Raw genomic sequence first — 15,320 nt, forward strand, 5'->3', positions numbered from 1 at the left:
AAAACAAGACAATCATTTCTGACAAAACATGTTTGACATACAAAAACAGTAGGTGAAGAGGGCCCTGCCTAAATGAGCTTAACAAAAATATTTTAAAACACAAATTTAGTTTTGCTTTCTGATTTCCAGTTTGTCCAATTCAAATTCCAATAAATTCTTAACCAAAATAGTGACACAAACACTACTTTTTTCCAGAAATACTACTCAAAGAACTGGAATTTGTTTGGGGGTGATACTCTAATTAAGGCTATTTGCCGCCTTTGTTTCTAAAAACAAGGAAAACCACAAAAGAGCTAGCTAGGCACCTCAGTTTAAACGTGCAAAAAGCATTTGGCTTGCTCTTCTTACTTGAATACTTAAATTTAGATTATTTAGATGTGGCGGCCTACTCGCAGGGGACCCTAGTGTCGCTGTGATTATTTATTATTATTATTGCCATCTATATAGCACCAACAGATTCCGTAGCACTTTACATTATTATAGGCCAGAATGCATAGTAGAGGAATGTAGCTGTTATGCAGTACCCCAAGCACTAGCTGAGCCAAGAACAATACATATTGCAACATACCTGGCGCCCAGATGTCTGTATCTGACCAGATAATTTAATTAGTGGCCAGACAGCTTGGCATAGATGAACAATTTTACATACAACATAGGGTTCCCGTGCCCACATCCCCAATTCAAGTTTTGACGAGGTTGCGGCTGTTCATTCCTAAATATTTGTTTTCTTTGTACAAATCAGTATTTCTAAAATGATCTTGTTTATCGATAAATCTATTGATAACCGAAAACTCTTACTTCTAACTCTTATGGTTAGAGTGAGTTTTCTAAAGTCATTAGTCTTCAACTACACAACATTTTACAAACCACACCTTTTGTCTCCATTGAACTCGGGTTAGAAGAAAAATTAACTCTACTCCTCTTTTTTTTGTGGGGCTCGACATGGCCATTGAAATTTTCAATAACCTGAAACAACTCTGGGACTGACTATTACTGATATCACAGATCATGACCTAGCAACTTGCTATACGCATACACTTGATTGAATTACCTAATTTGAATGCCATACCATTACACAACAATTTTGCCAAATGTATTCACATAGTTCAACTCCTACAACCTCTGTTTCCTTGCCTCAAAAAGTAAAAATCCCACTGTTCCTTACAACTGTATGAAAATGGTTAAATGGACACTACAGACCCCTGAATCTTTCTGAAAAGCTTTAGTGTCTCCTCTTTTTTTTCAAAAAGTGCAGATTGCTATTGAAATTGACACTTTTAGAAAGTAAACTGGTTTCATTTCCCAGGCTTTCAAGCAGATCACAAGTCCTGTTACTTCCTGGTTTGATTAGCTCAGCAGAGCTAAACTCGAGGCAGCAATAGCCCAGAGCACCTGCCTTGCAAATACTTCTCATTGAGCTGAATTGGAATGTCTGTGATTGGACAGCCACAGAAAATCTGACTGGGAAAAAGGAAAGGGCTTGCAAAGACCGTAGACAAGAAACTGCAGGTTTTGCGAGCTGTTTTTAGATATAGCCCCAATAAAAAAAAATGCATAATTAAATGCATGTGTGTTTTAACTTAGGGTATATCTACTAAACAGTGTTTTTTCAAATTTTTTTATGTATTTGGGCAGTATCCTTTTAAAATATGAATAGGCCTACAATGGCAGTTTTTCCTTTAGGATTTTTTTCTCTGATTTATTATTTAATTATGATGAAGCCACTTATGCCTACATACCTTGAGCTGCAGGACAACCTAATTATTTCAAAGGCTATTGTGACACTAGTTCTAGTAGAATTATTTTATTTTACAAATAGAAGTCACTTCCTGCTTTATGTCACGGTGTAATACCCCAACATGGAGAGTTTAAGCTAGCAAGGGACAAGACTAGGAAATGCGTTTTACCGGGCCTTAGAATGGCCGGACTAAATGTTAGACAAAGAAATCAGAGACGAGCCGAGGTCAAGCTAACCGAGAGACAGCGAAAACAAGAACTAGCCAGAGTCAGGTACATGGTAATCAGTCAGACGGGCAAACAAGACAGGAAAGGGTTAAAGATAAATTCAGAGTCAGATACAATGCCAAGGTCAATACTAGAATAAACATGATAGATCAAGGAACGCACTAAAGGGTATTAAAACAGAAACCACGATAGGGCTAGGGAAGTTCAAATATCCTTAACTAACATTTGATTGGCCTACGCCCCCCAAAACATTTGTGTGTGGGGGCGTCGGAATGACGTGGGCCAATGGGAGCCTGATCTACTTCCCCTTTAAGAGAGCGCTTGTGACGCGAGCCGTGCTTTTAGTGCCAGACGGACCGCGTGACCGCTCTCTGCAGTCAGTGCACGCGGCCTGCACAGAAGGGAAAATTGAGCCGTGCGTGGCTTGTGTGGAAGCAGGACTACTTGAGCCGCGGACCCTGGCTGGCCCCTGGATAAGGTAAATACCGCCACACTTTACTTGATCTTTTGCATAGTGATAAATACACAACTGCATACCTGGTATCCTCCTTCATTTGATGGATTCTAATTGGAAAACTCATTAGAAACCCATAACCATATCATATCCACCAATTCAGTTTACTCAATGTAGCAGAACCACTGCTTATTCGTATGTTTCCCCTTGTATTGTGTGTTTCCCCTGTATGTCATGTGCTGTGCCATGTTCTCCCGTTCAAGAGCGTCCATACGAACAGAACCCATTCGTCTCCTGAACGTGGACCACCCCGGTGCCCCATTAGAATGTTCACACCTAATTAATTAGAACGTTCACACCCGTAACATATGTGCAAAACTGCAAAGGAAGTAATTAATGAGTGCTCCCCTGGGTGACCGCCATTTCGTATAGATGAATGCCAACCAGGGGAAGCATTCGTATCCTGAAAGGAGACGCTTCCCTTGCCTGGGGTTCGCACAAGAGACGTGTGAACGAAGACCAGTGAGGGAAATGTACGGTGTGGAGGTTCATAAGGTTGGTGGGGACACTTTTGGGGCACTGGCTAGTTTGGGAGACAAAGAAACTAGGTCCCTTATCCCGCACCGGGCTCCCAGGTACAGTGGATCTGTGTGTCTTTGTGGAAGATCTCTAGCAAGGGGTTATGCATAAAAGCCGTGTGTGGCCTAATAAAATCGTGTTGTACTCAGACCTATGTCTCGTCCAGTTACTGGGGAGAATGGGTGTCTTTACACTGTAAGCGGTTGCAGAGTGGCTGAGGGAAGGAATTAGCAGAGGTAACCGGTCGGGTTACCTGGAGTCCGCTACACTCAAGAAGCATTTCTTACATTTACATCAGAGATATTACACTTAAAGGGACTCTCCAGTGCCAGGAAAACAATCCGTTTTCCTGGCACTGCAGGACCCCTCTCCCTCCCACCACCCATCCCCGGTTGCTTAAAATTTGTCTAAAACTGGCAGTTCTCAGGTGCGAAAACCCTGTCCTTGCAAAGCACCCAACAGCATTTTATGCATACATCCTTAACCACCTCCTCTATCTTGACCGACTCATCTACATCTTTTGTATGGAATGTCTGGAAACCGGTAACTGTAAAGAATTTCCAAACGTGGCTCTTTTTTGTTGATAGACCAGGGTATATCAACCCTGGTATATCAACCCTGCTTTGTGGATTTTTTTACAGGTATATCCGGGTATACAATTGATATACCCTGATATACCTGTAAAAAATCCACAAAGCATTTCAATACACAAATTGGTTTAGTGGAACGTTTTACTTGTGAGGGCTTACAAACAACGTAATATGACCCCTGGAATAAGGGCAGTCTCTATTGTTGTTTCTGTTATACATTTCTCCTTACTTTAACATATTTTATGACATAAAGCACAATTTGCCATGCTCATATGGCTACGTTGAAAGTGTTGTTAGTCATCCTAAAGACTCTTTGCTTCTCACCTCATCCAATTTTAGTGGTGCTATTTGGAAAAAAAAACTTGAAATTTAATATAAAATCTAACCTATTGCTTTCTGTAGGTACTCATTGACAGAGAAAGGAATTGAACTGGCTCATAGGTTAACTGCAGCAGAACAAGGTAAAGGAATACTAGAGGGCGGCTCGTTAGAAGATGACTTCTCTTCATCTGATAAAGAAATAGAAGAACAGAAAAATAAAGAAAAGGGTTATGAAGGCAAAAACATCCCAAGTATACAGTAAGTAAAACTTTTATTTTACCACTGTTTTTCTATGTTCATCCATATCCTTCTAATGGACTCTACAATTTTCACCAAGCCTCATGTAACTGCTCCCCATAATAACTCCTAGAGATGCTCATAACCACTCGCAAGTAAATGTTGCTCTAGGATGGGAATGTTGCCCTTGAACGCTTCAGCCCCAGTCGCCGAAGTTTGATTGAGGTCTCTCAAGAGCTTTTCCACCCGACCAGGCTGCAGCTCTTTGTCCTCTCTGCCAATTCCACTGCAGTCCTTCTTCCAGGCAGATATCCACCTCTGCCTGCAATGTGATTTCTATTGACTTTACAAAGGCACTTGCTAGCTCTCTTGATTTATCCCAGGCCTAGAGGGATTGTGCAGCCAGCCAATAGGTACAACTCTGTGGCTGGGATCCCTAGAAATCCACACAGGACACAATTCCAAAAGGAACGAACGTACAAAACTTTATTTTTTCTTGGGGCTGGCCCAAATGCTCCTTACACACAACTTATGGTGACAATTCAATTAAAATACAAATAATTAGTTCATATCAGAAAACATACAGGGAATTATAATAACACAATAACATATCTACAAAGTGGTGGGGAAGTCAATAACCAACAGAAAATATCTCTCCTACCTGCAGAATTAACAATATGCAAATCTACCTGAATATGCAAATTATAAAGCCTTGCTATTCAGGTAGTGCATATAGCTGTTGCTTCACAGCCAAATTCACTTAGTTGGTAACAAGCATCAGCAGGACAGGAGAGCACACAAAACAATTAACAATATGCAAACACATTATAAACACCCTGCACCTATAATGGATACAGGGTGACTTAGACATAGGAACAACTTAGGAACCTTTGTAAAGTGTTCTTCTGCTCCCAGTAATGATAACTACCGTCACAATGATTATGATGTTGATTGTTGTGCATTATCTCTGTTTTCTAACAGCATTCACCCTATTCAAAGTCATCAGTATCCTCCCATGAGTGTTTCTTCAGACAACTCTGAGACCAGCAGAAAGCACACATCCAGTTCTTACCAACATATTCCTGATTTCATCTTGCATCCGGGGAAATTCAACATTCTGCTCTGTGTGGATTTCATAGAGACCACAGGGTAAAATTACTGATTATCAGAGCCTCTCCATGTGTCATTATGTCTCTTACCTAGTAGGAGGCAGTAGTAGCTAGATTAGTAAAAGTTTATGACCAAATATTAAAATGTGGCATTTTACAAATCTTTTAGTGTTTTTAAAGTGTGTGGATATGGATAAATGGAAAAGATAGAGCTGTGTGAATTAAAAAAGGGAAACTATAGGATAGGTGTATTGTGCTAGAATAGTGAAATAAGCAAATATTACATATACAAAAAAAATCGAAATGTACTTGTATGCACATTTTGCTTGATACCATGTAAAAACATAAATAAATAAGGTTTAAGTGTAAACTATGTTGAATTTACGTTTCTCATCTGTTCCAAGTTAAATTATACCTCGTGTAGTGCTGCTTAGGAGTATATATAAAAATTACATTGTGTTTTAGTCCTGTGTGTATGGTGGTAAAATGGTTTTACTTGTTCTGGCAAAAAGCTTTAAAATTCGTAAAATGTTGTACTAAATAGAGAAATGTCTTATATTCACTGACGTTTCCATGTCAAGCACAATTTTGAAACTTGCAAGAATTAAAACTTTCCAAATACATATTGCATATACATTGCTACATACATATGAACTGACATTAGTTCCATTACATCCACTTTTTCCTGTCTTTATATAATTACATTTTGTTTAGAAAATGCTTGTGATGTTTTGCAGTCCAGGGTTAGGAAAAAAGATTACTCACTTAAGGGGGTGTTTATTTTGCAAGAAGCATCCAACTTCAGGATAGAAAATGGTCAGTAGGGTCCTTGGCCAAAATTGTATGTAGTGTCTATGATAAACACGGTCATAGAATATAGCACTTGTTTATATTTGGCAGTAGGTTTACATGTTAGATGCAACAATATATAATCAAGAGGCAGAACACCCGTGAAGTGGTGAGACAGCCTATCAAAGATTAACTTATACGGGGTTAGTCACTAATGTCCAAATAGCACCTTACCGGATGCGTCAAACCCGTTCAGGTGCATACCAGGCCATTTGTACTTCAGGCCCCAAATGGTTCAGTAATCCACATTGGATGCTTCAAATCCAGGCTTGGATTTGAATAAATGAATAAAATATAAATTGGGGATAGAAACCCTTGGTGGTGCAAGGCTTAATTATGTAGCGGCTGGCCAGCTCATGCTGAAATAATTAAATAAAAACCCTATGGGGGTTAATAAGAGCCCCATATTACTATTAGGGAGGTAGTTCACCTCCCTATTCCCTCCACCTGCCATGTTCCAGATGGGGACACATCTACAAAATGTCTATAAATAAAGACTCTGCAGCTATAGCCCTCAAATAATAATAAAGTAATGGGGGTGGATACAGCAATGTCCACCTACCTATGGATAGCCGGTGTGGGGACTATGTCATAAAATAAATGGGGTGTCATCCTTATGGCCCCCCCACCACGGTGAGCTGTAGTCAACATTTCCAAGTTAAGTTCTAAAAATGAATCCTAATGGAATATATATATATTAAAAATATCTTTGTTAATATGTTCAATCAGTATAAGAGTCTGTAGAAATATATTTACAAATGCTGGGTTTATGCAGTAGGAAGTTAGTCTGTTTCGTAATCATACCTGTCTCTTACAATTATTTAACAATAAGCAGAGATGAATTTTCAGGGGATGAATATTCACATCTGACTGGAATCCATTTATTTTTCAGAGGCTCGGCACATCGGAAACAGGATCTTGTTTCAGAACTGAAGAAGAATGGTGTTAGTTTCGATGTGCGCAAGTTGCATATTGGAGACTTTGTGTGGATAGCACAAGAGAAAGTACAGCCGGTGCCAGGTTAATGAACTATTCTTGCACAATCACTCTCATTAACCCTCAATCTTTTTATTCCCTTTTGTGACAGTGGTCACGCACTGTACGCCTATTCAACTTCTTCATTTAGTGACACTTGAGTGTTAACTTAAATGTCTCTTAATTGTGGGTCTCATTGATAGAGTTATTGATGGACTGCCTCATTAGTGGTTCAAAAGTAGTTTCTCTACTGCAATTGTAAGTTAAAAAAAGTTGTACATTTCCTTTTCAAAAGGAAGACTAAAACAGGACTTATGACTTAAAGTTGTGTAGGAACTATTTACATGCACCATTTCCTTCACAATTATGGAAACCATTGAAAAAGAATCACAGAAAAGCTGCCAAAATGAATCTCTATTTGTTCACTAGTACAGCTTATTACTAACTAGTTGCTGATTATATTGTTTCTGAATAATCCCGTCTTTAGCTCACATGGCAAGAGTTAACCAGACAGATAGATAGGATGGCGTATATTAAATTAGCAACTTTTCTGCATTAGAAATGTAATTATTTTTAAAGTGATTGTTCTTCTGTATCTTATATCGTCCTGTCTCACAGGTCAGCTGAGAGTTCCACAGCCCCAGGAACTAGTGCTAGATTATGTGGTGGAACGAAAGAGAATGGATGACCTATGTGGAAGTATTATAGATGGCCGCTTCCGCGAACAAAAGGCAAGTGGTTATACTTTTAGAGGCTGTGAAAATTATAGCAAATTGTACTGCTGAGGTGTAATCTGCTAGGATAAGGAATATGAACAGATGTTCACCACATATTGTTTGGGCATAATTAATATAATCGAAATGGCTATGGCAGGGCCCAAGGTAAGTGGTTCCATGTTACCATAATAGAACAGTCTGCAATTATGTGTATATCTTTGCACTGCTTGCTAATTAGCACGAGTATCTCATTTCTTTCAGATTGTCCTATCCACTTCTCAATTTAGAATTGAACCTCTTGAGGTCCCAAATTAATGCATGTGTACATCAGGAAGTCACCAATTATGTATTGTGTTCTAATGTCCACCAGTGCCTAATTGCACTTTGATTCGCTAAACATGAAATGTTTATTAAAATACCTGCAGTCAGTTTTGTTTAAAAATGTTAATAGTTGAGGTTTGGAATTCTACAATGCCTTGCATAAGTGTTGACTTGGATGTTAACACTTTTGTAGAGGAACAACCAGGAATTAAATTATTTTCATTGGGAATTTAATAATTTGTTTTACACACCATAACTAGCTGTTTGAATGTGCAAATATAGTTTATTATGAAACAAATATTAATTTAGAATAAATAAATATATATATAATATATATAAATGTTTTTATATTTTTTTTATTAATTTATTTTTGGACTGCTTACGCTTTCCCCAACTGTCAAATATTGGTAGGACCAATTATTGATTTGAGTTTTGGGGGGTAAATCTCTACAAGCTTTACACATCTAGATATTGCAATATTGAACATTCCTCTTGACAAAATTGCTCTAGTTCAGTCAGGTTGACTGGGAGCAGATGGTGAACAGCAGTTTTCAAGTTTGTCCACAGATTCGGGTAACTCCTCAGTTGGAAGTGCGCTTCTGCTTCAGACACAAGTGTCTTGTAGACTAAAGTAGATGTTCATCTGGAAAGACCCTGTTTTAGCTTTCTATCTTGCCTACAATGACTGGTACCTGCTGATTTAAAAAAAAAAAAAATACAAAAAATCTCCACAACCATTGTTCATTGTGGAAATTGTACTATGTGTGTTTGCAGTGTCTCTCACGTGCCTTTTTACAAGTAATACAGAGGATACCGCAAGATCTGTAGAACAAGTCTTGCAATGAGCGATAAAAGCCTGACTGGCACATCTGTTGTTAGAGATAGCTGTTGAAATTGACAGACATTCCTGGTGAAACCTCACCGTATTCTTGTCAGCTTCAGGCTTCAACATAAGATAAATTAGTAATTACTTTGCCTTAAGGTATATTTTGATTGTGTTGCTCTATCAATTAAATTCCAACAGAATCAATATGAGTTTTTCATAATGATTCTGTTTTTATGAAAAACTCTTAATTCATATCGCTGTCATAAATCTGCTCTAATTAATTTTACTTTATAACTGAGAGTGCTTGATGGTAAGTCACATGATATTTATTTAAATTCTAGTTATTTGCATTCATGTATATATTTTCCTTTAGTTTCGCCTGAAAAGATGTGGGCTGCGTCACCCAATATATCTTGTGGAAGACCACGGTTCTGCTCAACATCTGAGCATTCCTGAGAGTACCCTGCAGCAAGCCATAGTAAATACACAGGTACTGTACTCATTACTGCATCTCTCGTAAACAACAAGTACAGTATATACGTCTCCTAATGCACTGACTTCAGAGCACATACTTCTCATCACATTCCATACCAACAACTTGGTCATTCATTCTTTCTTTTTTTTTTTTTTTTTTTAAATAGTTTTTTATTAAAGCAATTTTTTCAGTATACAACAAATATACTGGACCTAGGAATCAAATTCATAAATTATACAGCAGACAAATAAATAATTACATATCTTATTAAGCATTTTACTGCGTTATACAGCATCAGAATAATTGAAACATGATCACATAATGACCAGCATAGAATATAACATAGAGTGAAAAGACCCATCACCATATTCAGAGCAAGAGATCGATATTTTTTTTATATAATAATAAATATGACCAATATTAGTTCAAAAGAGAGTCTATCTAAGGAGACAATTGTCCAAATAATCCCTTATATTTTTTTAACCATTCACAATAGCATTGTTTTTTTTTCGAGATAAAAATCAGATTATTGACCAACTCATATTCCATCGATATTTGAAACATGACTTGATCAATCAATAGGCGTTTATAGAACGGCTTTGATGATTTCCATTGTCTCGCAATAATAATTTTAACAGCGACTAAACAATGAGTGGCAAAACAAATATCTTTTTGTGATTTAATTTTCCTATTAAGATGCAGAAGAGCAGAGACAGCATTCTCCGCAATTCTGTTTGCAGTCATAGACGTAAAAATATTGAAAGCCCGTGACCATAAGGGTTTAACAGCTGGGCATGACCACCAAATATATATATATAAGTGCCTGGATGACTACCACATCTCCAACAAGTAGGGTCGAAAGAATAATATATTCTGGCTAGTCTAGTTGGAGTATAATACCATCTAAAAAGAACTTTAAAGTGGCATTCAGACAAGTTCAGACAATGAATATGTTTATTTACATGGCTTAAAGAGGAGTTCCAGTCATCTAAAGAGATCTGAAGTTCAAGTTCTTGTTCCCACGTCTTAACTAATTTATAGGGAAACTCCTTAAGAGCTTCCAGCATAGATGCTGGAACAGACGTGATCTTTTTAATAGATTGATTACTAAATATAAATTCTAATTTGTTGGCAAATATAGAAGAAGAGTTAATAACATTTTTATGAATAAATTTTTTTATGCGAAGATAGATGAAAATTTCTCTCCGTGGAATATGACGGGTATCAATAATGCTCTGAAAAGACAGTATATTGTCTCCCTGCATGATATCTGCAATCTTTAATTTGTCGGCATTTGGCCAATACTTTAGCGAAAAGTCTTTTATCATTATTTCCAATATATTGAGTGTACATGACTTAGGTATAAGATTATTAAGGCCTAATTGTTTCTTAATTTCTAACCATTCTTCCAGAGTTTGGGATAATGTCGTCAAACTAGTTAAGGAAGAGGTCATTAGAGTGTTCCTTGTAGCTGTCCAAATATAATGTTGTAATTTATCTATATGGGCCACTTCAGACCCAATAATGAACCATGGTTTAGAAACCTGTTTAGGATCCTGCAAAATATATATATGCCTAATAATATTTGCATGATAACTATAAATAATACTAGGAAAGTTTAGGCCACAGTCAATTTTTTAGTTAAAATCTTCTGACTAATTCTGGGTTTTTTATTATTCCAAATAAAATTATTAAAGCTTGATTGAATCAATGCTAACCAGGGTCTAGGGACTTTAAGTGGGATCATGGAGAACAAATATAACCATTTAGGCAAAATGTATGAATTAATAATATTTATTTTACCTTGCCATGAAGTTTCAAGATTTCTCCACTTTTTAAGTTTGAGATTCATGTTTCTCATGAGAATCCAAACATTCCTGTCCATTATACTAGAAACATTAGCAGTTATAAGTAATCCTAAATAGTTTATTTCTGTGTCAGTCCATATAAATTTATAAATCTGGGATAGAATGTTTACCTGATCTTTATTCATGTTCAAGAACAATACTGTAGATTTATTAATATTTAACTTAAAATTCGAAATACTGGAATATCTATCGATTTCATACATTAAAGATCGTAAAGAAAACCCTGGAGATGAAAGAGTAACTAGCGCATCATCCGCATAAAGTGATATTTTAACATCCAGCAGATTCATATGAACCTTTAATCAGTGGATTGTTCCTGATATTTATACTCAGAGGCTCAATAGACAAAATATACAACAAGGGGGAGAGGGGGCACCCTTGACGCGTACCATTTTAAGTGCAAACCACCCTGCTGTAATGTTCGGACCCACAGTTCGAGCAGAGTGAGAGGAATACAAAGCCATTATGGCATTATTGGTCATTCATTCTTTTTGTTTTTATTAAGGTAATTGATGGATTTTTTATCAAGCGCACCAAGGATGTTCGGGAATCTGCAGCCTACTTGACTATAATGACTCGCTACCTACAGGGCATGTACTTGGTGAGAAATATGTGTACTCTGACATCCGTTTTTTTTCTATAGGATGCCTAAACTTCAGAGCTGTAACAGCTATATTAGACAAACCGTCTTACCATTAATATAATGTGCTATGTACTGTAGTGCCAAGATCCAACACCCTTCTGTCAGGCAGATATCCATTTGATCCTTATAGGCACCATGTTGCTTGACTTTTATGCTCATACCTATACTCAGGAATATCACGTTCAAGTGTCATTAGCTCATTGCAAGAGAGAGGATACATAGCTAACATCTAACAAATGCAAATGATATTATTGCCACAAGCAATGTGCACTGTGGCTTATCTGTATGGTGGCAATGATCAGGTTACCGGATCAATGGTGTCTTAGCTAAGAGATCCTGAAATCGCCAAAACAGGGAATCCTGGTTAAAAAACTGTTTATCTGTGGCTCTGACTGCTTCACGCATTGAAGAAGAGCCTCGAGCAAAAGCATCACTTAATGAACTTAGAATGTGTCAACTGATGGAGCTGCCACATGAGGAAGAAGTTGGCCTAAAGTCATCATCCTTGAATAAGCATTCACACGCAAAGAAGCGGAGAAAAGTAGCGACCTGATGGCAAAAAGTAGGAAAACACTGTGCTGTAATACTAGTCTTCTGAATTTAAAGGGACAACCAGTGCCAGAAATTTGCAATAAATATAGTGTAAAGTATAGTGCAATAAATAATTGCACAACTATTCAAAGTGCACTTAAGGGAAATACTTATTTAGGCTCAAATGATGGTTTAATACAAAAGAAAAAATGCTTATAGTGTAATATTTCAAAACAGATATAAACAAAAATATGAATAAAACCACTTAGAAGTGGAGGGCAGTGGAGTCTGCTCTAATTGTAAACGCTTCTGGTAACCTTAAAGTAGGACAGAGGTACACCAGAAACTGGTTAGCAGCAGGTACTGCAAAAAACTCATAAGGTTAAAAAAACAAATGTGCAAAAATTCCTCCTCTGGTTAAAGGACCACTCTAGTGCCAGGAAAACATACTCGTTTTCCTGGCACTAGAGTGCCCTGAGGGTGCCCCCACCCTCAGGGTCCCCCTCCCGCTCGGCTCTGGAAAGGGGAAAAGGGGTAAAACTTACCTTTTTCCAGCGCTGGGCAGGGAGCTCTCCTCCTCCTCTCCGCCCCGTCGGCTGAATGCGCACACGCGGCAAGAGCTGCGCGCGCATTCAGCCGGTCGCATAGGAAAGCATTTACAATGCTTTCCTATGGACGCTTGCGTGCTGTCACTGTGATTTTCACAGTGATTTTCACAGTGAGAATCACGCAAGCGCCTCTAGCGGCTGTCAATGAGACAGACACTAGAGGATTAGGGGGAAGGCTTAACCAATTTATAAACATAGCAGTTTCTCTGAAACTGCTATGTTTATAAAAAAAATGGGTTAACCCTAGCTGGACCTGGCACCCAGACCACTTCATTAAGCTGAAGTGGTCTGGGTGCCTAGAGTGGTCCTTTAACTCCTTTCCGCATAGCCACATCTCTCTCATTCACCCCATAATGGCAAACCATTTGCAAAAGTAGACAACCCAAGGTATTGCAAGTGGGGTATGTCCAGTCTTTCTTAGTAGCCACTTAGTCACAAACACTAGCCAAATATTAGTTTTTTGCTTTTTTCACACAAAAACAAATATGAACGCTAACTTTGGCCAGTGTTTGTGACTAAGTGGCTACTAAAAAAGACGAAACATACCCCACTTTCAATACCTTGAGTTGTCTACTTTTTCAAATGATATGCCATTATGGGGGTAATTCTCATTCCTGGGCTACCACACCGTCTCAAAGGTAACATTACTAATCTGGCAAATTTCAATTTGAAAATGGAACGTTCTATATTTGACCCTGTAACTTTCCAAAACACCATAAAACCTGTTAATGGGGGGTACTGTTGTACTCGTGAGACATCGCTGATTAAAAATATGTGCATTTTTTTGCAGTAAAACCTGACAGTAGTATGACATTCACAGCTAAAATGTCAGACGGAAATACAAATTTAAAAAAAAAAATGTTATTTCCTCACTTTTTTAAAAATTTTATTCATAATAAATTATGTTCCATATATAAATAATTAATCATAAATTAAAGCCCTGTTTCTCCTGCACAAAATGATATATAATAAGTGTGGGTGCACTTAATGTGACAGCGGTGAATTACAGTTGAACAGACATATAGCGCAAATACCAGTTTTTGTTAACGTTTTGTTTTGATCAGAACGTGCACTATTGACTCCGTCCTGAAGGGGTTAATTATTAAAATGTTATGTAATTATTAAAAAGTGTTATGTTATTTGGTTAATCTTTTTAAAGTATATGATTGTTATGCTCCCTTTATGATTTTTATGTTTTAATGTGTGGTCTCTTTGTTCAAATATATATTATTGCCTACCATACATATAGTATGTGAAGCAGTTTTTGATGTGCTGTTTTAATTCAAAATAATGCAACTACTTTCAAATCTACCATTTCCAGAACAAAACCCTGATGAGCTGCACTAAAGAGGATGATGAAAAATTTGAAAGAGAGGTTCCACTCCACAGTTCTCAAAGCTGCATTCTGCTGGACTTCAAAAGCTTTAATGAAGGAGCTATGAAGAACAAGGTGACCTGCATTCTCTGACATACATACTAACATTAGAAGATAAATGGCATAATAATATTAAACTAAAAGTTGAACCATAAATAAAAATTTAAAAAAGAAATGCCCCAGCATACAGATTTACTCGTATATCTTCTTGCTATGTCTTCCAGAAGTACAACTAATGTTGGATTTATTCACTTGTTCCATCCCAAACATAGTGCAATTATTTCCCAATATAAGGATTATTTAAATTGTTATTGGTGTTACTACATTATAGAAAGATAACTATTATGAGACCTTAGAACATGCTGGGATTTCAAGCTATGGACCCTGTTGTTGTTTTTGGGGGGAGTGGGTTGCATGTTACTTTTTTCCACCCAGATACACCAGTCTCATTTATAGTGGGATGCCTTCATCGATATTAGACTGTATGTTTGAGTTGCCTGTACAGAAATCCAGGGTAGACATTCCTATTTCATAATTAACTGGTTAATTAACTTGTACTAAAGTACTAGTTGACACAGATGGACAAAAAAACATTTGTTATTAAAGAAATAGTATGCTTTGTATAAAGGCGCTCACACTCTTTGCTGCACTTTTTTTTTTTTAACTTCTTTATTTCAGAATCATACAATTGCCTTTTGTGGTTAAATGCTAAAAAAACAATTTATTGTTCATCAGCATTGTAAACAACTTGTGTTAATGAATATAGTGAAGTAAATTATGACTGCTGAAGCAATCCTGTAAGTCCGTGGTAGGCAACCTCTTCCATTCAAGATGCTGCACACATCTATGGGTTTGCATTCAGTACCACTTACTAACTA

General features: G+C 37.3%; 1 protein-coding gene across 1 annotated transcript in view; it reads left to right on the forward strand.

The window, feature by feature from the left end:
* Positions 1 to 15,320, forward strand: part of MUS81 (MUS81 structure-specific endonuclease subunit) — a 191,884-nt gene that overhangs the window by 159,583 nt on the left and 16,981 nt on the right. Inside the window, exons 8-14 of the mRNA XM_063437828.1 lie at positions 3,991 to 4,167; positions 5,128 to 5,295; positions 6,997 to 7,124; positions 7,698 to 7,810; positions 9,316 to 9,432; positions 11,791 to 11,886; positions 14,389 to 14,517. Of these exons, the coding sequence (XP_063293898.1) occupies positions 3,991 to 4,167; positions 5,128 to 5,295; positions 6,997 to 7,124; positions 7,698 to 7,810; positions 9,316 to 9,432; positions 11,791 to 11,886; positions 14,389 to 14,517 (928 nt within the window). The remainder of the gene's footprint in view (positions 1 to 3,990; positions 4,168 to 5,127; positions 5,296 to 6,996; positions 7,125 to 7,697; positions 7,811 to 9,315; positions 9,433 to 11,790; positions 11,887 to 14,388; positions 14,518 to 15,320) is intronic.

Source organism: Pelobates fuscus, chromosome 12, assembly GCF_036172605.1.
Source record: "Pelobates fuscus isolate aPelFus1 chromosome 12, aPelFus1.pri, whole genome shotgun sequence".
Classification (NCBI taxonomy): domain Eukaryota; kingdom Metazoa; phylum Chordata; class Amphibia; order Anura; family Pelobatidae; genus Pelobates; species Pelobates fuscus.